This window comes from Aedes aegypti, chromosome 1, assembly GCF_002204515.2.
Source record: "Aedes aegypti strain LVP_AGWG chromosome 1, AaegL5.0 Primary Assembly, whole genome shotgun sequence".
Lineage (NCBI taxonomy): Eukaryota > Metazoa > Arthropoda > Insecta > Diptera > Culicidae > Aedes > Aedes aegypti.
Window position 1 is genome coordinate 101,198,773 of NC_035107.1, and position 24,548 is coordinate 101,223,320.

Genomic DNA, 24,548 nt, shown 5'->3' on the forward strand with positions numbered 1-24,548 from the left:
TGATTAACCTTCATCCAAACAACAACTTTTCACATGCTAAAAAATTGTCCAGAATGAGCCTATGCATGCTATAAAACATTTGACTTTTACTGTGCGTCCTGTTTCCAAGTTGACCGTAAAAGAGAGCGAGACAGCACCAACACACGGCACACAGTAAAAGTCATGAGAACAAAAGAATTTATGGCACGTACAGAGGCTCATTGGCGTTTAAGCTGAAGCTCGAGACGGTTGTCTATGGATCGATGCACGCGTTCACTATTTGACGTTTGAGCGGTGCCGAATTCACTCGTTTCCATGGTCACATAAATAACACGGCATCGCTAAAACGTCAAAGAATGAACGCGTGCATTGGTCCATTACACTTAGGGGAACTGGGGGTAATATGCCCATAGGGCGCAAAACGCGCCACCCTCGGTTTGGACGAACGATGTGTTTTAGAATGCTTTTTTTCACCCTAGGTCATAGAAAATGGATAAAAATGCTTCTTCTAATATATTTTTATGTGTTTTTCTCAAGAAAATCGTTAAAAAAGTATAGAAACGTTTTTCGCTGTTTTCGTTGCAATTTCGTGCGATTTTCAAGGTCATTTTATGGGTCGATATATAACAAAATTTTTGAAACTATTGCCGAGAGCCAACTTGTGCACTGTCATAGTTTGTATAACACGCAAAATATATGTTAAATTTGTCTTCAAAACGCTTATCGAAGGACCTAAACTTTAATCAACTCTGGGGGCAAAACGCCCACCCCTATTTCATAACACCAAAACAGCCGTTTGAATTCAAATTCTACCAAACGTAATGCCACGTTGAAGTCAAGGGTGGAGGGCGACTGTCAAATGGGAGTAAAATTGAAAAGCCGCCAACCTAAGTCCAGAACCAGTTTTAAGGCTTAACGCGGAAAAGTAACAAATATTATTCGCAAAATTCCGGGTAATCAATGCGCTAGAAAGATATTGTTTGCAAGCAGTTATTTGCTACGTGGTACTGCAATGCGCTGTTTGCAATTTAATTAGCAAATTTGGCTTAATTCCCAAAATTGATGTTTTCTAGAAAATTGATTACGCCTTCACCATTGTTTGGTCGGAATTTTGTATGGTTGTTTACTTTTAAGAACCAGCGACAAGTTGGGATAGCAGTAAAGAGCCGCCAGTTCCACCCTTGGTTGAAGTTACGCACAAATTGGAACCTTACAAATGTACATTTTTCGCATCAAAATGTATACTATTATTAAACAATAACATCTGAACAAACGCCCGAATGTTTGCAACCTATGAACAAGCATGATTGTGTGCGTACATTTACAGCTTGGACTGAAGCAAGGCATTTTACCCCGCAAAACAATACATATGCAGTTAAGCAAGCATTTTTTTTTAAATTAATTTATAAACCCCAGAAAAGCTTAAATGGATAGCTGTTTCTACTATTTGAAAGAAAACATGATTGTTTATCCGACCATAATTAAAAAAGAGCATAAAATAATGTTTATCACATTCAAAATCGCTGTATTCCTTAACGTGGGCAAACTACCCCCAGTCCCCCCATACTAAAATTATAGAAGCATTTTCGTTTTGCGAACTAGCGTAAATTATGCTTATTTAATTGTGTTTAATTCTTCAAAATTATCAGGCCATCCAGCATACAAAACATGATTCAATTTTATTACGATAAGAAAGTTTGTTGTCATCTTAACTTTTATTTCTAAGGCATCGACATTCTGGCTAATTAGGATCCTGAGATAGAGATGTTCTTAAAAATATAGAAAAGCAGCATTTAGCTAGCATCTATCATATTTGTCAAAGATACTTACCTACTAGCCTATCAGGTTCATGCAATAGAGAATCTATCTAGATCCAAAATTTGAATCAGGGGTCTATTTTGTAAATCGAGCAGATTCATGTGACACATCTGTAATCATTGTCGATCAAAGTAAGCAGGTATATTTTAGATGTCACCCGTCAAATGGCATAGTAATTCAGTCACATAGAGGGACAACTGTCGAAAAACTCGAGTGAAAGAGCCATTTTCAGCGAAAATTTTGGTCGACAGTGACTCCAGTCGATTCTTTTTTGATCGACTCGACTTATAAAATAGACCCCTCAATTTTATCAGACAGATATTGGTCGCCCGAACTACTTTGTCTAAACACCAACTTACCAGGAATTATAGATAAAGAAATTAATAGAAAATTTGATACTAGGCAGCGTCCATTTATTTGTATGAAAACTTTCAAATTCTTGTATGAGCCGTAACGCTTGAGCCTACTCCCCCTCCCCCTAGAGCGTTACGTAATTTGTGGATGCCGCCCTAGTGCCTAGATGGCCTAGAATGTATCATTATTTTTCTACCAAAAGTAGCACTTTATCTGCTGAACAATTATGACGCAAACATCAACCTCCTAGCATAAGAGAATCATGAGATATTCTACGTCCTTCAACTCTTAACGAATTTTTATAGCGAACTTCTTCTTTGAAAGTTATACAGGAACTCTTTAAGAAGTTTAAAGAGATTGATGGATAACTTACTCAAATCAATATACGATGTATTTCCCTAAAAATTCCTCCAATAGATTCTACATGACTTCTTCGACGGGATCATCCAAAGATTTCTTTAGTGTTAACCTCCATGGCTCCATACATTATTTGCTGTAAGTTTCTAAGGAATCATTTCAGACATTTTTTCATGATTTTTGCCAGAAATTTCGTTGGGATGAATCCAATTAATTTCCAGGGTTTTCTTTATTTATTCCTCGTTGAAGAGTTCTTAAATCACTTCAATGATGTTTTTCATTTAAGCATTCTTTAAATAGATCTCCTCAGATTTTTAAAGTAATTTGCAGAGATCCCTGCATTGATTCTTCCCGAAAATCCTAGAATATTCTAGAATCCTTGAAAATTATACTAGAAAACTTGCAGGAACTCTCGCTCAGATTCCTCAATGTGCACATCCAGTATTTTCCTAAGGAATTTCTACAGGAAATCTTTTTTTTTTGCGGAAATCCATGGAAAATTAATGATGAATTATTAATTTTCCATGGATTTCTGCAAAAAAAAAACTTCTAAGGACTCTTAACGATTTTTTCAGAGATTCCTTGAGATTTATTTCAGGACTTCATTAAGAGCTTTTCCATGGATTCCACCAACAACTTCATCCTGATTGCCGTGGAGCAATTCCTGCAGAAGTTTTTGGGCAGGCCCCTGGTGGAACCTCAAAGGGAAGAAGTTCTGTTTATTTATGAGTTTTTAGAATAATCTAAACGAATCTGTCAAAAAAAAATCTGGGGTATTTACTGGAAGACTATCTAAATTAACCTTTACAGTACTAGATACCAACCTCGAAAATTCAATATTTTGTAACTTCGCAATCATAAATAAGTAGTATTTTTGATTCATGCATTGCAAATTTCGCATTCTGTTTTTGGAGCAGTGAACAAATTGTCATCAAAACAGACTAAAAACAAACAACAAAACAAGCTCGCTCACAACCATTTGTCCCAACTTTTGCGGATTGAGAAACAATCAAAAACAAAATTTTCATGACATCCACAGTGCGCAACATTATTGCAAATTTTTCGACTCGTGATTGATCAGTTAGTTTAAACACGAAACCAAATTTGTTTTCTGGATGCTGTTCGATAATGTGGCAATTTTTATCAACACAGAGAAAGTTCTCAAAAATTGCAATGCGAAGCACGTGGTGAGCGATAATTGTCATGTTCTGTTCAAGTGGTGATAAGCTCTTGTTGCGGAATAAAATTTTTGCAATAAGAATAGGATATGACAATGCATTTGTTGCTGCGTGTTGGGTGACAATTGACTCACTGACTAAGAGTTAAATTTGAAGGGTTGCCAAGGAACTGCCAAGAGGTCCCGAAAGTGGGCATTTGGCGGAACCTGTCACAGAATGTCCGAAAATGATTAGAATCTCTTCATAATTCACTTCTTAGTGGAAAATCATAAATTTTTAGCCGTCGAAAGGTATCAGTGCTTGATATTTTGAAAATGTCCCTCAAGGGTTCCTACCTAGTCTAAAAATTGAAGCAGATGATACATTCTGTCAAGATTGTGTTACTTAATTTTTAAATTTTTTCGAACAAGGTTTCTTGCACTTCCCTTATAATTTTCGTGATGAAATACCATAGATACCCCAAAAAATTTGGACCTAAGTTCAACACCATCACCGAGTTCGAAATTATTAAGGCTTGAATCATAAATATAACTCGTATGAGATTTTTCCAGAAAATTTCATCAAAATCTATCGAACGATGTTGGCACCCAATACTATAAGGGACTGTTCATTAATCACGTAAGACAATTTTCGGGAGTTTTAAGTCCTCCCCTTCCCCATGGGAACAGTTTTTGTAGCACAGTTATAAATACATTGTATGGCGCGTAAGAAATCTTAAACCCCATCTCCCCCCCCATTAACTCCTACATAATTGGCCACTGAAAAAAAACACTGGAGCAAGCCTTGTTGCATTGAGACATTTGAAGAATTTCTGGGTGAACCATAGAGAAAGAATTCTCTGAACAATCAGAGAACAAAATCTTGGTTAAATCAAAGACAAAAAATCTGGAGAAATTTCGGAAACAATCAAAGGAATTTTTGACATAATCTCAGGAAAAATAACTGCAGACATCCCTGGAGAAATTTTAAGAAGTATCCCTCCAGATATTCCTGGATGAATTCAGTATTGGACAAAACATTTACAACTTTTTCGATTTTCCATACAAAATGACCAACTTTGGTAGGCTATATCTCAGTTATTTATGGACCAATTCGAATGAAATTTTCACCGAACATCAGGAATAATTAGAATTTAAACATATATTTTTGAACAAAATTTACAACCAAGAGTTTGAATGTAATAACAATTTAACTATAGTGAAATTTTCGGAGAGAAATGCAAAACTTTGTCTCAAAATCTAATAGCACTACACAAAAACTGTTTTCAGCAAACTTGTTTATCTCGTCAAAATCTACAAATTTTCAGAATATACCTTGAAGATATTCCTTAAATGTACTTTGTTACGTAAATTATAAAATATCTTCAAAATATTGACTTTAGTCAAACTGTTATTGCTTTTAAACTCGTGATTGAAAAAATCGCTCAAAAATATATGTCAAAATTCAAGTTGTGTCTGATGTTCTGTGAAAATTTCATTCAAATCGGTCCATATATAACTGAGATATAGTTTACCAAAGTTGGTAATTTTGTTTGGAAAATCTAAAAAGATGCTAATTTTTTTCCAATACTATATATGAAGGAACCATTAGCGTATCCAGAGGGAGCAAGACACATTTTGTAAAAAAAAAATCTTAGCAAGGTACATACATAGCATGAATGTTTAACTTTTCAAGGGCGAAGCTTCAACTTTTCTAGAGTGGCTAAGACCGTCTTTGCCCTCCAAATTGACGCCAATGGAAGGGACCTTTTTATGAGAAAACCCAAGGAAAAAATTCTACAGAATCATAGAAGAAATAGCTTGAACAAACCTGTCAGATTCCCTGATGCTCTGAAGAAATCCTTCAATAATGTTCAGAGAAATTCTTGGAAGAAATCCCAGGAAGAGTAACTAAAAGAATCGTTTGAGGAATTCCTGGATAGAAATTTCGGAAGAAAGCATTGCTGGAATCTCTGAAGGAGTGTAAGCTTCCTTTCACAGATTTCAGGAGGAATCTTTGGAATTATTGCTGGAGAAAATTCAGAGACATCGCTAGAGGAATCCTTAAAAAAAGCTTAGAGAGAATTCTCAGAAATTTTTTAGTAGAATTTGTGGAAAACCCCTTTTTTGAAATTTTTGGTGACACGTGCTTCCGAAATCATTGGCGACCAATCCATTGCAGGCACGAAGCGAGATCCGGTCAGCACAGCGTGAGACCACGGTGAGAACGGGGGAAGGGCAGCAAGCGCTTCTGCAAGCATTCCTCTCGATAAATCTGCCCGTTTATGTTACCGGTTGTAACGAACGGCTTGCTATACCGTCTGCACTCGCAGATCGCCTGCCAAAACAGGTACTTCTTTGCGAATTCGTCCAACTTTCTCTTCCGGCACTTTTCCAGATCCTCCATGCGGGACGTACTGACAATTAACTCGAGGACGGGGATTTGTTTGGTGTCCGCCTTGATGTATGTCTCTTCGTCCATAATGAGACAGCCTGGTCACTCACGGTACAGCTTCCGCGCACGCAATTTGGCCACCGTGTTTTGCTTGTCATTCCAGTTTGGCGCCTTCTTGACCTTAAAAACTCGTAGCCCAGCCCGCTTCATAACCTGTTGCTTGAACCACTTCTCGACGATTTGACCATTCTGTCCACGTATCGGGTGGAAAGGTTCGGGCTGTTCTTAAAGTACTGCTTTATCTTCCGCGCCTTCTCTGGGTATTCCGTTTTCGGTTTTCGGCCGCTTCCAGCGGGCCGCTCGATAGTTTTTGTCTCCTGGAACATCTTCACAACGCGTAACACGGTGGAATTGTGGATTCCAAGCCTTTTGCTGATCCATCTGTGTGACTGATGAGGATTATCGATCAACGCGCTCAAGATTTGCTGGCGTAGCTCTTCTTTTCGAATGCATTTTGAAAACTACTTTATACATAGCGATCAAATTTTACACATATGAACATAACACTCTGAACTAGTATTACACAAAATTTCATTAATTTTTACCCACGCAAAGTAAAATTACACACAAAATAAAGCGTCGCATTTTTTTCCGAGTCCAATCTTTATAATTCGATAAAATAAATACCAAGTAGTATTTTTACGTGGCGATTAGGATCACAGATTTCTTTTGGTTCCACTAAATTCCACAATTTATCCTCCAAATGGCTTCAACAGTGTTGTAAGTTCCCCGTTTAAAGATACATTTGTCAGAAAAAGTGTTGTTTCAAACCACAAATAGACTTACATCATAATTGACGCCATCCTTCCGCCCACCAACGTCAACGCCTACGACCGACATCACCGCAGGGAAAACAGCCGTCAATGAGCAATTCCTAAACGCACCACGATTCCGAAGGGTATAATACGGTGCAACACCTTCCGCCATTATATTGCAAGCTGTAACAATAAAAATATATGTTATCAGAGCAATTGAATAGTCAAAATACATTTCGGTCATTCCATACCAAGTGTCCACCTGAAAGTGCAAGTGTAATCGATCATCACTTATCTCAACCAAATTTGGGTCAAATATTCATTAACGTAGTATTTGTGAATAGCCAAATATTTATGCCTGTTGGAGTGCGCTTGGTCCATCGAACTACTGCCCTTGATTGCAAACTTGAAAGAAAACGATGGTTTTGCTTACCTTCTTCAAGTTATAGACATAGAGAAAAAAAAACCTTCAGAATTTTTTTTATGGAAATTGTTTGAGGAGTCCATTCACAAATACATTTTAAATACAGTGTTGCCAAGTGTACTAATTTTCTATTTGAAAACATTAAATCAATTTTTCGTCAAATGAGTATTTCCTTATTTTAAAAAAATGATTTCATCGTGTTTATCAGACATTTTCTCGTCGAAAACACTTCAATCTTCGAGTTGTTTTGAGCCAACCTTGAGAAATAAAGTTTTAAAATGAAAAATTCCAAATTTTGCTTATAACATTACAAGCAATCATATACTTCGATGAAGGATTTATTGATCAATGCAAAGTTAAAATATTCTGACCTAATTAAGAACCAAACATTTAATAGAGATTGATGAAAGTTGACACAAGTGTTGCCAGATTATCGATTTTCTCTTAATGCACCATTTTTCTGAAAGCTTAGCATTAGCAATCACGATTGTACAATCGACAAATATTATGGGAATGATTTCAACATAAATGTGTGTTAGCCCAGAAATGACAAACATATTTGTCGAGTTTGACCCACCAATTGGTTGAATGAACAATCTTTTTCTCTGCGTGTATAATTTGTACAAGGTAATCAAAATCATGGAAACCGTCGGCATTTAACATAAATCATGTGAATAAACATTTGATTGAAATCAAAGATTGATTACACGTGCTGTGGACACTTGTTATAAAATGACCCACATCCAATACTCACGATCGGGATTGTGCAAATACCGCACCGATACCGTAAACGAGCCACTAATCGGTATTCGATACTGCACCAGGGCTGCATTCTGACTGGACCGGAACGCCTTCCGCACCGGACTAAACGGCCACATCTTGGGATCGTTGCAGAACTCGTTGATCCGTTGGTCCATGCTCTTCGGGTGATCGTACTCGGTGGGAAAGTACATCCCATTCAGTTCCCAACCGTCGACGAAGGACATCAGGCCACCCGTGTCGCAATTGATATCCATCCTCTTGACGGTGACTTCCACCAGCTTGTCCGGATCGGTGACAAAGTATATGCCACACACTTCCATAACGGGTGCCATGCTCATAACATCCACCAATCGGCCATGCTGGGGCGTTGCGACGATTGGAGCCGTGCGCTTGAAGAAAAACTCACCCTCCTCGGATGTCACGTGCATGCAATCTGTGGAGGCGAAACAGTGATAAGTGATTTCGGAAAATAAGACGTTTGCGGTAAATCAAGTGCCCGTCAGAAGCAGGCCAGGAAAGTTATAATGTGGCAGTTGTGTGTTACAGAAGTTCCCACATCAATTTCCTAGGTGGAATAATAACTCTTTTTGCGTAAAAGGCTGGTAGCGACACCACTCGGCTAAGGAAGGCCCAAAGTTAAAACTATCGGAAGCCAAATAAGATATTTATGAAAAGGTCGAACGTTGTGCCGGAACTCAGATTTAGTACCAAAGTTCCACATCTTGATTTCAGACGACAAATGCTTTATTTTAAAAATATCCTGTTCTGTGTTTTCTATATTTTAGAAAAAAAAAATCAGTTTGCACGGATAAACTAATATCAAAGTTCATCTAATGACGATGCTATCAATGATGATTAAAGCACACTAAAAGCAACATCAGTAACAACGTAAAGCATTTAAACTACCAGCAAATCTGAGTGTCAAAACGGGCTTTAATTGAATCAATGTGAGTGACATCAGTGAATGAAACACTTGTCACCGGTGATGATGCTTATCTGAGTTATTGTCTGCTGAGGACCCGCCTTCAGCGCGATCCAAATTTAGCCAGCAGTAAAATTTATTCAAATCCAATTTTACGACTGTAGTGAAAATCATTCCAGTACAGTGCACGTTTTTGTCGTATGAAATGCATTACGGCATCCGTGTGTTTGACTGTCGTCGCACCCACTTAAGGATTACCCGGGGAAAATATTGCAGTAATAAATGTTCTGCCAAGTGCGAGTCCTTTTTGGCATATATCCGACTTTCAACAGTCAGCCCAACGTTGAAAGGCGTCTGCAAACCTGCAGGAAAGAATAGCGATATGATGTAATAAAAGCTGACCTGACGCATAATTTCTTCCGGTTGCCATTCAGGAAGTACGGCGCGAGACTTTCCCGTCACGTTGGAAGACACGTCTGCGTTTTTTTTTATTTTCAGCGAACTGTTGCATGTGTCTTGTGAGGAACGGTCAGAAGATTCGAAAAAAGTAGACAGGACGATGCAATAAAATACCCGGCTGACGGGATTGGCCGACAGGGTCTAATGTTGACAAAATAAGACAGGTCTTTGTCGGGTAGGTAGACACGATGGATAACGAGGCTTTGATCTGAAGTGGGTAAAATTGATGGGTCTTCTATAGCCTTGTGGTAAGGTCCGCAGTAAATTGAAACCATGTCGATGACGTCTAGGTTCGATTGCAGGAGTTTCCTGGGTTCACACTTAGAATAAATTGCAGTATACTGTGAAATAAATCACCGAATATGAACTGTAAACTACAAAAATACAGATTTTCATGTGAAATCTAGTATTTTACCGACAAAATCTGTGAAATCTACTATTTATTTTACCGCCAAAAGCCGTGAAAAAAAAAACAAATGTTCCGCAATTCTGTAAAATACCAACGAACAGTTCGGTGAAAGCATTATTTTCACCGAACTTCTGTGAAATCATTTAACAACCGCCCTAGCAGGCATAGGCTCCTTTTGTTCCACTTTTTGCACACCTCTTATCAGCAGTGTAGGTTGGTGTAGAGTAAGGTGGGGCAAAAGTTCGACCTTAGTGGTATAATCAAAGTTTCCAGGAAAATAATAGCAGATGAAACAAAACAAATACCATACAGCGAACCTTCAACATATTGGCTATCTTTTTGCTGAACAAACTTGTGTCAAAATATTTACCCATTTTTAGTTATAACAGTTTCAAAATTGATTGTCTTAAACGAACTTTTGCCCCACCGGTGGGGCAAAAGTTCGAATCTAGTGTGGGGCAAAAGTTCGTTGGCTAAAGCACAAAATATCAATACTTTTATGCCAGGCATACTTTATACCAGCCCTAAACTTATGTTTGCCGAAAAATACACAAAATTTTCATCAAAAAATGACCAAAACAGGGTTAATTGTAATAAACCAAAAAAAAAAGCAGTTTTTCGCAAAACTAAGTGAAAATGTAAAAGTTTTGTGACATTTTTCGCACGACCAGGCAAATTTCGCTAAATTTGAAGATAATATGTAGATTTCAGGAAATTTGGAAAAATTTCCGTGGGTTTATACATGGGTCGAACTTTTGCCCCGCAGATTCGAACTTTTGCCCCGCTACAGGCGAAAAATTGATTCCAACTATTTATGGAAAAACTAATACACGTCAAAGCATCCTTATGATAGGCCTAGAAACGCCCTTACATAAAATATTGAAGAATATTTTATCTTCATTTGGTTCCATGCATCGAAAGTTTGACCAAATATTACAATATTTACGTCGAAAAACAACAAATAGCCATAACTTTTCCAAATCTCAATTGATTTTTATGATATTTGGAGTGAAAGTCTCTTGCTTGAATAGCATTCGAATCACCATGACATTTCTAAGTTTTGATTTGATTTGAGCTAGAAATCTTAAAAAGAAACTCTTGCCCCACTCGAACTTTTGCCCCACTTTACTCTAGTGGTAACAAGCCTGCTTCCTGATCAAAAGGTCGAGAGTTCGATTCTCGATAGGACCATTTTCGTGTTTTTCTTTATGATTTTGTTCAACGATTTCACATACTGTTCGGTGAATTTTTACCGAATGTTCAGCTGTTGAGATTTCGGTAAAATTTCACAGGAATCCGTAAAAAAAAATCTAACTGTGTTTGCTTATAGTTGATATATCTTGGACAACAAGTATTGTCGTACCTACCTCATATTATATGTTACCAAAAATACCAACTTTCATAAAAAAGCTCTACGGTAATAAGTGTGGAAGTGCACAAAGAACGCTAAGCTATGCCCCAATTGGGACGTAATGACAAGAAGATGAAAGATATAAATAAATAAAGAGGGATGAAAATGATTACCACGGCATAAATTAACGAAGTCACGTGGCACAAACTGAAAAACTGAGCGTGGGTTTATTGATGCACTATAAAAGTTACTAATACTTGATTGTCAGTACACTTTCACTATTTGAAAGTATTATTGGAATATATATGAAAAACAATTGAGTTCTATCGCTTTGAAAAAGAAAAAAATATAAACTACTATTAAGACGAACAAATTGCGTTGAATTTAATATTTTGCTTTTCTTGCGACAGATACGCCTATTTCATCTGTGATTTACATACTTCTTTAGTGTCGAGCATGGGCGTAGTCAGAGCTTCTATTCAACGCTCAGGTTGGTCAGGAGGACAGAGTGGATCGCAAAGCGTTTACGTTTTGATTGATGGAAGTTCTCGGACATTATCGACGTCAGAAGCTATCGCAGCGCATACATTGATACTGCATTGATAAACATTGAACACTACCCTGTGATGGTTAAAGTGCGACAAAGACTTTAAATTGCGAACAACATTCGGTACCGATGCCCGCCACTGTACAATCTGGAACGACTCAAGCTACCCGAAGTCGCAACTGATTACCCCAGGTAACAATTTGATGCTGAATAAACGCTTTTCTAACTAATTCAAATTAGCCTTCGTTTGAACAAAAGCTGTTCATTGCCTCCACACACTTTTGTTCAGCTATAAAACATCTAACTCTGGCGATTTTTACAATTCCGTAGCAAATCAATCAACTTTTTATTGAGAAGTTGATCGAAATACTGGCCTACTTTTCCTTTAGAAAGAAACAATGCTGAAATGTAGCATTTTTCAGTACTGCCTACCAAAAAACCGTCAACCGAATAACCCAGTCACTTCATGTCGTATGTGCTTTCTCTGCGCGGCGTGCGAGTCGAGACGAGTCGTTCTCACCTCGGATGGCGTGAGGCGACTAATGTTAACCCGTATAGGCCTGAGTGAAAGAAAAATAACTAAATTGTCAGAAATGTCAGAATACTGGCACACATATCTGGTTTCTAAAAGTGGCCAAAGGATGTCGGGAATGTTCATGTGTCCGAAGTTATTCAGGTGGGTTACTGGGTCAGATCGGCTGAAAAGGGTGCTGTTCTTCTGTGCCCCTGGCTGTAGGCAAATTTCAAGTTAAAGATAATTTCCTGAATCGGCCATAATGTGCCCACTATATCAAGGAATTTTAGAAAAAACCGCATCTGCGTAAGCCTTTTGAGAAACGATTGAATTGAATAACCTTGTGTCCGCCATATATTTGATCCTTGAAATAACCATTTTGGGTCCCCAGAATGTCTCAAATTCAAGACAAAGTTGCTAATTCGTATCTAAACATATATGTTAAGCCCATGGGAACGTAATCCAGTAAATAATTATGTTTGATATCTACTGTTAGAGAATTGAAACAGTTTAGTATCCAACAAATCTATAGCCGGTTCTTTAGGGCATTAAGCCCGAGTGGCCACATCCAGTACATGCTAAATGGTGCTTACCTGCTCATTTATAATGTTGAATATCAGGTCTTAATAATTTATGCAAATAAAAATGATTGCCATTGCAAATAAATAAAGACAACTTAGCGTGTCCCAAAAATAGCCTTTTTTACCCGACCTGACCCAGTAATCCACCTGAATATCTCTGACTACAAGAACATTCCCGAGATCCTTCGACCACTTTTAGGAACTAGATATGTGGGCCAGTATACTGACAAAAAATTATTTGAATCCGTTAAGTATTCGCTGAGCGGTGAGGGTTTTAGTATTTTTGCTTTCACTCAGTTAATCAAATTTCACGGGTTAATCAAATGGGATATAGATGGGTTTATTCCACGACTGGCGTGCGGTGAGAATTGTCGGTATCGTATAGCGAGGTGAAAATTTTCGATTCGAGTGAAGTGACTTTCTATTTAATTTACAGGGCGAGTCGCTTCACTCGAGTCGAGACTGACAATTCTCACTCTCGCTAGTCGTAGAATAAACTCATCTATATCCGTTCCTGGTCCTGCGGTTTCGGCACAGGCTGGCGATTCTGATGTGGGATCGGATCAAAGACAATATATCGAATCGTCCAGCATTTGTAGTTAGCTATTGTCTGTACTGCCGTACCTGTTCTTTCCTCCAACAGGGAATATAGATCTGCATGATACCGATGGGCATAAGACAATCATTTTTGAAACTGTTATAACTAAAAATGGGTAATTAGTTTGTTCAGCAAAATTATAGTCAATATGTTGCAGGTTTACTGTATGGTATTTGTTTTGTTTCAACTGCTATTGTTTTCTAAGAAACTTTGATTATATCACTAAGGTTGAACTTTTGCCCCACCTTACTCTATCATCGCGCCTGCCACACGATATACGAATGCAAAAATGGCAACAAATGGCAAAGAAAGCTCGCAGTTAATAACTGTGGAAGTGCTCATAAGAACACTAAGCTAAGAAGCAGGCTTTGTCCCAGTGAGGACGTAATGCCAAGAAGAAGAAGATACCGATGGGAGCAAGAAAAGTTGTGACATTCATGGGTAGTACTGTATGGAATAATGCACGAGTTCACTAATTTGACGTTTGAGCGGTGCCGAATTCACTCGTTGCCATGGTCACGTAAATAACACGACATCGCTCAAACGTCAAATAGTGAACTCGTGCATCGGTCCATTGAAACTACGCATGACTGTATGCCCATATGGGTTCTCTTGAAATGTTTGTTTGTGCTTTTAGAGTTCATCCAGCTTAAACGGCATTTTCCGAAATAGCAAAAGATGTTGTATGCAACTCGTTGCAAAACTCGTTTTTTCAGCACTCGTTGTATTTATACAACTCGTGCTGAAATAATCATCATTTTGCAACTTGTTGTATAAATAACTATTTAAGAACAGATGGCAATCAAAAGCTTAACTAACGCTTATTCATCCTTTAAGGGCAATTCTAGGCCTATCATAAAGATGGTTTGACGTGTATTAGTTTTTGCATAAATGCTTTCAAACAAATTTTAACCCATAGTGGGGCAAAAGTTCGAATCAGCGGGGCAAAAGTTCGACCCATATATAAAATCATGTAGAAATTAGAAAATTGCCTAAAATCCTTATATTATCTTAAGGTGAAGATGAATCGAAGCCAAACCTCAAATTTTCAAGAGCACGGATCTGGAGAACCGAACACCCGTTTGAGCTGAAAACTTAATCGATTGGTCACCACCAGCGAGTGACCAATCGATTAAATTTTCAGCTTAAACGGATGTTTGGTTCTCCAGATCCGTGCTCTTGAAAATTTGAGGTTTGGCTTCGATTCATCTTCACCTTAAAATTTAGCGAAATTTGCCTGATCGTGCGAAAATAGTCTCCAAAATTTCGGATTTTCAGTTTGTTTTGCGAAAAACTGCGATTTTTAGGTTTATTGCAATTAACTCTGTTTCGGGCAGTTTTTTGATGAAAATTGAGTGTGTATTTTTCTGTAAACATAAGTTTAAGGCGGGTATAAAGTATGCCTGTCATTAAGGTGAAGATGCATCGAAGCCAAACCTCAAATTTTCAAGAGCACAAATCTCGAGAACAAAACTACCGTTAAAGCTGAAAAGTTAATCGATTGGTCACCACCAGCGTGTGACCCATCGATTAACTTTCCAACTCAAACCTCTGTCTGGTTCTCTAGATTTGTGCTCTTGAAAATTTAAGGTTTGGCTTCGACGCATCTTCACCTTAAAGTATCGATATGTTGTGTTTGAGTCAGTGAACTTTTGCTCCACACTAGATTCGAACTCTTGCCCCACCGGTGGTTTAAGACAGCTTTTCCAGAACGCCAGTTCTCCAAATGCCAGTTCCCCGAATATCCCGTTTCTCCGATTAGCCCATTTCGCCGAAAAAATTTTAGCACTCATAATTGTCATAACTTTATACATTTAAGGGTGGTAAATGAACCGGCAATCTAATATGCATCCTTCTTTATTTAATTGGCAGTTATTTCGAGTTTTACCGTCCTCAGCATTTTTGGTAACATTTGTGTAGTCGAGAATGACAAAATACCTTCTTCTTTTGATTGCTTATCGTTCTTTCTCGTTCACTATCTTGCCATTGAAGACAATTAGAGCACCTATTGAAACTGCACCACTTTTCGGGGAGGAGGGTCGTTCAACGAGCTGGCACTCGGGGAACCGATCACTTCGATGATTCTGAACGCAATTGTTGATGTCTCTTTGTTTTATTATGCCGCAATTATTTTTGGCGTCCAAAATTCTGTTGGTTTAATCATAAATTTTGCCTTCTTTTTAAAATAGGCTGTTCTTTATACTTGTTTTTAATTAATTATGAATCTTGGTTTACGGCTAACCAACCGAGTGGAAGTTTAACAACTACCGAAAAGCTAAACATTACATATACTTTCCAATTGAATTAAATGGACAAATTGGTGTAAAGTTTTGTGAAAAAGTTACACGGCGGTGGCGAGTGATGTGTGGTATTTCACTACGTAAAAATAATGCGCTCTCAGGCAAGGCATTGGATATAAATAGAAAGCGTTGTGTTTGGATGGATGGGCATCTAATTCTTCCGAATGAGGTGAACTTTGCGAAAAATGACCACGTGATTATTGAGCTGAAATCGAATTCAGGTTAACTTCTGCGTCCATGAGTCCTCTCGTGACGTAGGGGTAACGCGCCCTAACTAGAGATCAGGGAATCTTGAGTTCGATTCTCATCGAGAAGACGTTTAACTTTTTCGCAAAACTTCACATCAATTTGTCCATTTAATCCTTTGATCATTTGATTTTGTCGCTTGCTCCTATGGGGGTGAGTGACGAACACTTGTTCGGCGTTCAATGCGTTTATCGAGTAATATCGCGAATCCGGTTAGGCGCATTCATTTCAAATTATATATTAATCGTTTACCAAAACGAATCCCTCCCCAATATCTAAACTCCCAGTGTTTACTTGTGGAAGTGCAGAGGACTCCTCGGTTCCATAAAGCAAGTAACACGTGAACATTTCCCTTCTATCCCAAATTGACCTGCATTCGGACGCAGCCGGCGCCGTTATTGTTGATTATAATGATGAGAGCACCACTACTTACACATTAAGGATGCTACTGATCCCGAAGAGCGTCTGTTGATTGTTGATTGTAATGAAATCGATTTTGTTGTACAACATGTATTGTTTTCATATTATGTTAAATTCAAGATTACTGATCAAAATGTTTGTAGAAAAATATTAACAAATTGCTGTAGACCGGTCAATATGCGTAAATGTTTTGAAAAGTATGAGATTTTCCAAAAAAACGACCATAAACAGTAAAATAAATGCGGCTTGAACTCACAATTAAGCTCACTATTATACAAATAAACTTTCTTCAAAAATGTAAACCAATTTTAAACACACTTTTCGCTCTACTAGATTACTGGTAGTAAAGGGATGGTAATTCAGCAAATTTGGGTATAAATGGATAAATTACTAGAGTGACCTAATGTCAAAGCTTGGTTGCATATTGTTGATGAGTTTGAAGCTTAACCTTCATAATACGTGTTTATAAAAATGAGGTTCTTCGTTATGCTGAAAATAATGTTTATTTTGAAGAACAGTTTTCCTTAGGGATTTTTGGAAAAACAATTAGGTCCTTCAACCAGAAGCATTTTGTTTGATCTTCAATGTGTATAACATCGTAGAATGGTAGTTGAACGATGCACAGAAAACTGATTATGATTTCACTAATCAATGATAAAAGGATAAAGCAATATAACATAAACAAGGTGTCCACTTTATAAAATGAACTTTCCTTAGTTCTGAAAACATCCCCTACATTGCGTTAGAGGCCAAATATTTTATTCGCTTATATCCCAGGCCAGTGACGAGATACAGCATTGGTGTCTTCGACAAAGTTCACACAAAAAAATATATGTTAGAAATTTGCTTTTAAGAAAGCGCTATTGGGCAAATTTATTCTCTTATATCTTAGCCCAGTAATAAGATGAAAAGTTGATATCAAGACAAAGTTGAACAACTAACCTAGATCCATTCACGCAGAAACATTTATAAATTTATCAATTTTACTAAAAAGACCTTTTTCCTGAAAAAAAAAGTTTTGGATTGATATCTTATCCAAATAATTATAATCCATTTTACGAAACGATAACACTGTTGATATTGCTGTTACTTTCACACGTTACGACTCCACCTCCTGTCAAAATTTTATTAATAATAGAATAAGCGATCAGCTGTGTCAAAAACGTCTCGTAAAATGGACTATTGCTGCTCCGCGGTTTCGACGCAACTGAACAATCGAGATACTCCAGCCGATCGGACATGTTGATAGCGATGTGGAGTATATAGGACTACCATAAGACTATTGGACATTGTGTTGATAGGTCTGATGTGTCAAACGAATGACAAAAGAAGGTGGCGGGAGAATTTGAATGATCCTAAGCATGCCATAAAACGTTTGACTTTTACTGTGCGCCCTGTTTTCAATTGGCTCGTGAGAAAGAGGGAGACAGCACCGACACACAGCACATGTTTGATCTGTAAAATGCAACGAAAGGCGTGCAAGTTGAATTTATATAACTAACCCTCTAACACCCAATTTTTTATTTTCGATCAAAATACCATTTTAAGTTATATAAAATCGTTCTAAACACGTTTTGGGCAATGATTTATTTGTATTCGCAAATCTACGAATTTTGGTTTTTTGATTTTTATGATTTTTATTTTTGAACATTACTATCCTTTTTCATTTTTTCTTAAAGCCTAGTTACTGTTTTTAAGCAATAGTAAAAAATCAAATTTTTATGGTACTTTAAAAAATATGACTTTATATTTTATTTTTTATGATATTTTTTTTTATTTTCCGTGTAATAAACGGAAAAAAAGATTTGAAATTATTTTAATACCACCAAGCTCTTCTTTTGTGATAGGTTGAAAAATACAAAGTTTCAAAAGTCAAGAAACACTTTTCTTATATGCGTGTTATGTGTCAATGCTTAAGCCTAAAATAAAATCATTTTGATTTCCGACTCACCAACTTCTCCCGAGAATGGATTACCTGCTTTGCTCATGTCCACACTTGATCAGCAGAAGTTTTCTCATTTTATTGTGTAGGGGGAAAGGCATCTAACTTCAAATATCTTGTTAATAGAAGATTAGTAAAGAAGGTAAGTTAATGCATTCGAAAAAAATATTTGGTAGGCGTGATAGTCATCATCATTACGTACAATCGGTACTAAATTTTTTTTCGAAAATAGTTCCCAATTTTGAGAAATAATTCGTTAGATGCATTTCGCCATACAAATATTTTTTATTTTACCGCGTAGATAATCGGCATAGAATTTTGTTTTCTTTGGAATGGTTCAGATATTACGTAACGTAAAATTTGCAAATTATAAACCCCCTCCTTCCTCCACGTAACAGCTTCTGTAGGCAAAATTTAAAATTTTTGTATGGACCGTAACAATACGGAAGTCCCCCTCTCTCCGCCTGTTGCGTTACGTAATATTTGAAAGATCCCTTTATAGTTCTGAATTTTATGTCAGCGCGAAGTGTTATGATGATATCCACAGTATAAAATATAATTTTACTTAAAATTCTATGCTGATTATCAATTTGTTACTAGTAGCTTTTCGTACTCATATTGCGTACACTAGAACAGCGAGCGCAATTTTGCGCACGGGGTCATTTACACCCGATACCTTCAGGGCCGTTGGGGGACCACTTAGCGGCCACGTACAGACTTCAAATTTTCACCTCATTTTTTTCTTACCAAAACGAGCACTTTGCAATGACGAACTTATAGTATTTTGCATTTTCGAAAAATAAGGGACGGCCTAATAGACACTAGCGCATGTGCGTTACTATGTGACGAGTAGCGAATCAGGGCATGCATGTAGCCCATTATCACTATGTGGAAGAACAAAAACTGGTGCCGGCGACTGGATTTGAACCTAGAATCGCGATGCGTGCACGCTAACCATGTTACCACATAAACATGAGCAAAGCAGTGGTTAATTTGGTGCACAAAAGCAACTGCTGCTCGTGGTGGTTGATACAGGAAAAGATCTCCATGGATAGGAGAAAGAGAAAACAAACTTCTCACAGCTGTGGAGGTGTGCGAGGCAACTTTTTCGCTGAAAATTGTTGTGAGGGAGAAATCCATTATCGTGAGAATGATTGAGAATTCGGTACCTTGATCCTCCCAATTTATAAATATTTCTTCCAGTAACCTTTGTGGAGATGCAGAGGTATATAGCATCTAGTGACGTTAATTACGGATAATTATCTATGCTTTTACTTTCATTTCAGATATAATTTGGCTGATAATGTACGATTTAATTTGGATCAAATCAATTTTTTAAACATGCTTGCAGTCTCCTTACAAAATTTTTCGTTACTTTTATATAAAAAATTCAATACTATTTTAAACCCACAATAAATAACGTTTGGGTATCGGAAGTATTATGAACTTTGATGGTATGTAATGTAAGTAAGTGTTACGCGTCATTTGTACGTTTTAGTTCTGATGCAAATTAAGCAAATAAGTTGCCCTACAAGCTGGAAAACTTGCATGCAAGTTGGCTGAAATAGTCCAATTTAGCATTTTCAACAGCCAATATCTCAAAAACTAGACGTAGGAAACCGGATCTTATTCTTGGCACTTTTGATTTACTTAGGCAGTGGGGTTTTATGGAAGCTACAGATTTAATATTTGGCCACAATATGTGTCGTACTAAAGCGCTTCTTAGGGCAAAGTTTCAGACCATTCGGCCGAGAAAAAAACCCCAAGCCAAAGTGAATCATGGAAGTGGCCAAGTAGCTCTGCACCCTACTATGATATTTCTGAAAATGGCGATAGATTCAGTAACCCTTAACTAAGTAAATAATGGTATTTTGGTTTTTGAGACCAAATCGTGTTCCGCAGTGATTTATACATAAGGAGACTTACGGCTTCAGCACCATTTGGCTATTATCGGCAATCAAATTTTAAACGCCAAATACATAGTATTTTTCTATAAAAAACGTCAATGAAAACATTCAGATGATCCTTGATCTGTCCCTTTCCCACTGACGAGATTTCCGAGACTGAACCAACAGTAAGGGGACTGGGGGTAGTTTGCCCACGTTAAGGAGAACAGCGATTTTAGATGTGAAAAACGTTATTTAATGCTCTTTTTTAATTATGGTCGGATAGACAAACATGTTTTCTACCCAATAGTAGAAACAGCTATCCATTTTAACTATTCTGGGGTTTATAAATTAAGTTTTAAAAAATGCTTGCTTAACTGTATTGTTTTGCGGGGTAAAATGCCCCGCTTCAGTCCGGCGTTAGCCATGCTGTAAACGTACGCACACAATCATGCTTGTTTATAGGTTGCATACATCCGGGCGTTTATTCAGATGTTATTGTTCAATAATAGTATACATGCTGATGCAAAAAATGTGCATTTGTAAGGTTCCAATTTTTGCGTAACTTCAACGTGGCATTACATTTGGTAGAATTTGAATTCAAACGGCTGTTTTGGTGTTATGAAATAGGGGTGGGCGTTTTGCCCCCAGAGTTGATTAAAGTTTAGGTCGTTCAATAAGCTTTTTGAGGGCAAATTTAACATATGTTTTGCACGTAATACAAACTATGACAGTGCACAAGTTGGCTCTCAGCAATAGTTTCAGAAATTTAGTTATTTATCGACCTGAAAAATGACATTGAAAATCGCACAAAATTGCAACGAAAACAGCGAAAAACGTTTTTATACGATTTTATCGATTTGGTTGAGAAAAACACATAAAAACATATTAGGTAAAGCATTTTTATCAATTTTCTATGATCTAGGGTGAAAAAAAAGCATTCTAAAACACATTGTTCGTCCAAATCGATGGTGGCGCGTTTTGCCCCCTATGGACATATTACCCCCAGTTCCCCTATTGCCAGAGATGTCATCAATTCCAATGAACACGCATCGAAATGCGACTAATTTGGAGCTGCCGGAGAGATTCATCAGCAGCTTGAATGGGAAAGCTGCCGACAATAGTCACACTGACAAGAGATGTTCGCAGCGTTGTAAAAACGTTTCCAAAAGCATTTTGACAAGGCTGTCGGTGTCAATCGATGGAGGATTGAGCAACGCATAAATGCAAACAGACAAACACGGAAAATAACAAAAGAAGCGCGGCATCGGATTAGACTGACGAGAATAAGCAAGTTCTTCTATTTTACTGCAAAAAAACTTAGAAACGGGATCAAATTTTCACATCATTATTGTTTGGGTTTCCTCCAATCAAAATATGTCATATTCTCAGGAAAGGTATTAAAATACTATGCATTTCGAATGACAAATACCGAACCATAGTGTTTTTGTAATTACTGTTTATTGATGGAAATCAGTCAAATATATGAGCCGTAGAATTAACTTCATGAATACCCTAGCAGGTGTAAAAGCAAAATAATTACATGTATTGACATATAAACATAAATCTAATATTCAAAGCCAATAATAAGGCGAGGATTGTTCTTTTTCAATGAGCACTGGTTATACTTCTCCGAAATAGTACAACAAACAGACTAAACGTCTATGGCTCTCGGACGTCATCGAATTTCTGTGGCAGAAGCCTGAATTGAGTTGTTAGTGGCTTCTATTCAATCAAGCGGGGAGAAAGAATAAAACTTATGGGCTTTTCCACGCCGCAGGAAGTAAGTCGGAATATGGTGGCATCTGAATCGGTCTTTATTGGCCATATAAATGTGGCAAGAGATGCCAACGCAGAACTGCAATTAAGTGTCCATTCATTGCGGTTTTCTCCACAAGGCTTCATGTGGGAAGGAATCGATCCAGCATCGAGCATCGAGCCGAAACGAAACGGACCGTCACGGTGTGTTCGAAGCCGTGATTAATGAAAACATGATGATCAACACTATTCTGCATCTACCACAAGATACATCCTAGTCCCTTATCTGAGAACTAAGAAGTTTTATGTAGCGAAACGATAGTCATACTGGTTTGAAAGCTAAGGGCCGTTTTAAACGAATATTTTCTAACACCTGATAACATACATATAGCAGATATTACTGAAACTTGTTGAAACCTCGATTCAAAACCAATAGCGTTCCAAACTTTTTTGCTTATCGAAATGGTCGCCTGGATGGAGCATGTGGTGGAGTTGCTATCATCATTCATGGGCGTATAAACATCAACTTTTTTCGTCATTTGGAACCAAAATTTTTGATACTTTGGGTGTTTCTGTTGAAACACAGCTTGGTAAATATACTTTCACGGCTGCCCAATTACCTTTTCAATGCACTGGGCAGCAAGTTAATTTGCTTCAAACAATTGTTCTTGTAATTGATGACTTTAATGCCAAACTCGCTCGTGGTACAATTCGCAAAGTAATTCCAACAATTCCTTTCCGACAAAGGACGAAGCCTGCGTGTCGTCGGAAGTAGATCTTCAAATCACTATTACTTTCTGAATCTTCAAATTCTTATTACTTTCATTTCCCTCGATAGAACATTTTCAATTTCACGGAGTTCAAGCTAGTATACCATATATTTCAAATAGTGGGTGCAGGATTGAAACTCGTTTATTTTTCGTTAACAACGGTTTCGGACAGACCGTGACCCCTGACGGGTTGAAGTGCAAACAACGCCAAAGTGGGTCCAATAGTTTATGGTTTGCCAATAATTTGCTCTACATTACGACGCTTCGCCCGTTTGGCGGCTTGACAGACCTTTTTACGACATTTGACGAAACGTGAGTCTTCCCAGTGGGGATTGTTTGCAGAATTAAAGGCAGCGATAATACTAGGCTACCAGTCTTTAAAGACTTGTACACCGAATGATGGACGCTGAAGTGGCAAACAAGCGTGAATCTAACCCGGCTAAGCCATTTGTCAGAATGACGGATTATCCAAGCATTTTACCACTTTATTACACGGCTGAGTAAGGTGATAATCGTGCTGTTTACATATCATCAACAACATCAACCGGGGCTTCTCTATCGTTTCAGCCGGTTTAATAATCACTAGGGCTAAACGATAACGACCCAAGAGGATTTGGTTGCATGCTTGCTTGATTCGACGACGACAACCGAGGAGACTCATTGAACGAGCGGAACAATAATCGTTACAGGTTCACGTGATGGTTAATAGCATAGGCTAACTACTAGAATTTTGATTTGAATAAAACGAGTTAGGATTGCATAACAATTTGAGATCTAATTAAGATTCAAAGGTATTATTATTATTATTTAACATGAATTACCAAATATCAAATTATATTAACCAAAAGTTTTAAAACAACAGGAGACTAAAGTCTTTCAAGGGCTCTTAGGAATATAAATCCTCAAGCTTTATTATAACGGCGCTGACTTTTGATTTCATACAAGTGAACGCTATATTAAACAAAGTTGTTTGGATGTTCTAGGCCCTCACAGATGTTCACTTAATTCTCCAAAAATGTCTCAATACAGACCTCCACAAGGCTTCTCAAGAGGTGTTCGCAAAGTTCTTTATAGAAATCTCCACATAGGTCTTCACAGATGTCTCTACAGCAATTCCTGCTGGTTTCCCGGTGGCTCCCACAAATTTCTAAACACAACCGTAACAGTCTCCTAAGAGTTTCTACAGATGTCTATACAGAATTGTAAAATGGTGAGTCGACAACCAGGAAGGAGCGTCCAACATAGCTCTGGTCCTCACAAGCCCCAGCTCACGCTTCCATGGGTCTAACGATGACAAAGACCGCCAGCTAAGGGTTGCGTACTTAGCTGGTAGTGCAACCTGGGCACCGTTGTCCTTCTGACATCAGCTAGAGTGAGAGGGTGCCATGTGGAAGCTTGGGATTCTTACCCTTTCCAAGCGAAACTCCACTAGCAGAGGCAGCACACCGAGTGAGCCACCGGGAAACCAGCAGGATGCAGGCTTAATCAAGTGTTCACACTTAAGTCTGGGAGTAACACTCTTCAAGACAACCGGCAGCATGAGAAGTCAGAGTTGTCGAAAGTAAAGAGGAAGGTCAATGAACTCTATGAGTTCGTCAAGACGAAAAACAACGTCCCCCTCAGGATCAAGCAGCTGGTCACGAGCATCAAGTCCACCGTTACAGCCGCAGAACGCGGACAGAACGAATTGCGGAGTAGAGCGGAAAAAGTCGAAAAAGCATTGATTTTGGTGAATGCAACACGCTAAACTTGTCACGCTCAGAAATGAGTGCCGAGTACACAAAA

At 37.9% G+C, this 24,548-nt stretch overlaps 1 protein-coding gene across 2 annotated transcripts in view; it reads right to left on the reverse strand.

Moving 5' to 3' along the window:
* LOC5574573 (corticotropin-releasing factor-binding protein) overlaps window positions 1-24,548 on the reverse strand; it is an 87,418-nt gene that overhangs the window by 1,000 nt on the left and 61,870 nt on the right. For both annotated transcript variants that reach the window (XM_021843839.1, XM_021843846.1), the window contains exons 4-5: window positions 8,053-8,493; window positions 6,906-7,057 (exon numbers count right to left, since the gene is read on the reverse strand). In XM_021843839.1, coding sequence (XP_021699531.1) covers window positions 6,906-7,057; window positions 8,053-8,493 — 593 coding nt within the window. The remainder of the gene's footprint in view (window positions 1-6,905; window positions 7,058-8,052; window positions 8,494-24,548) is intronic.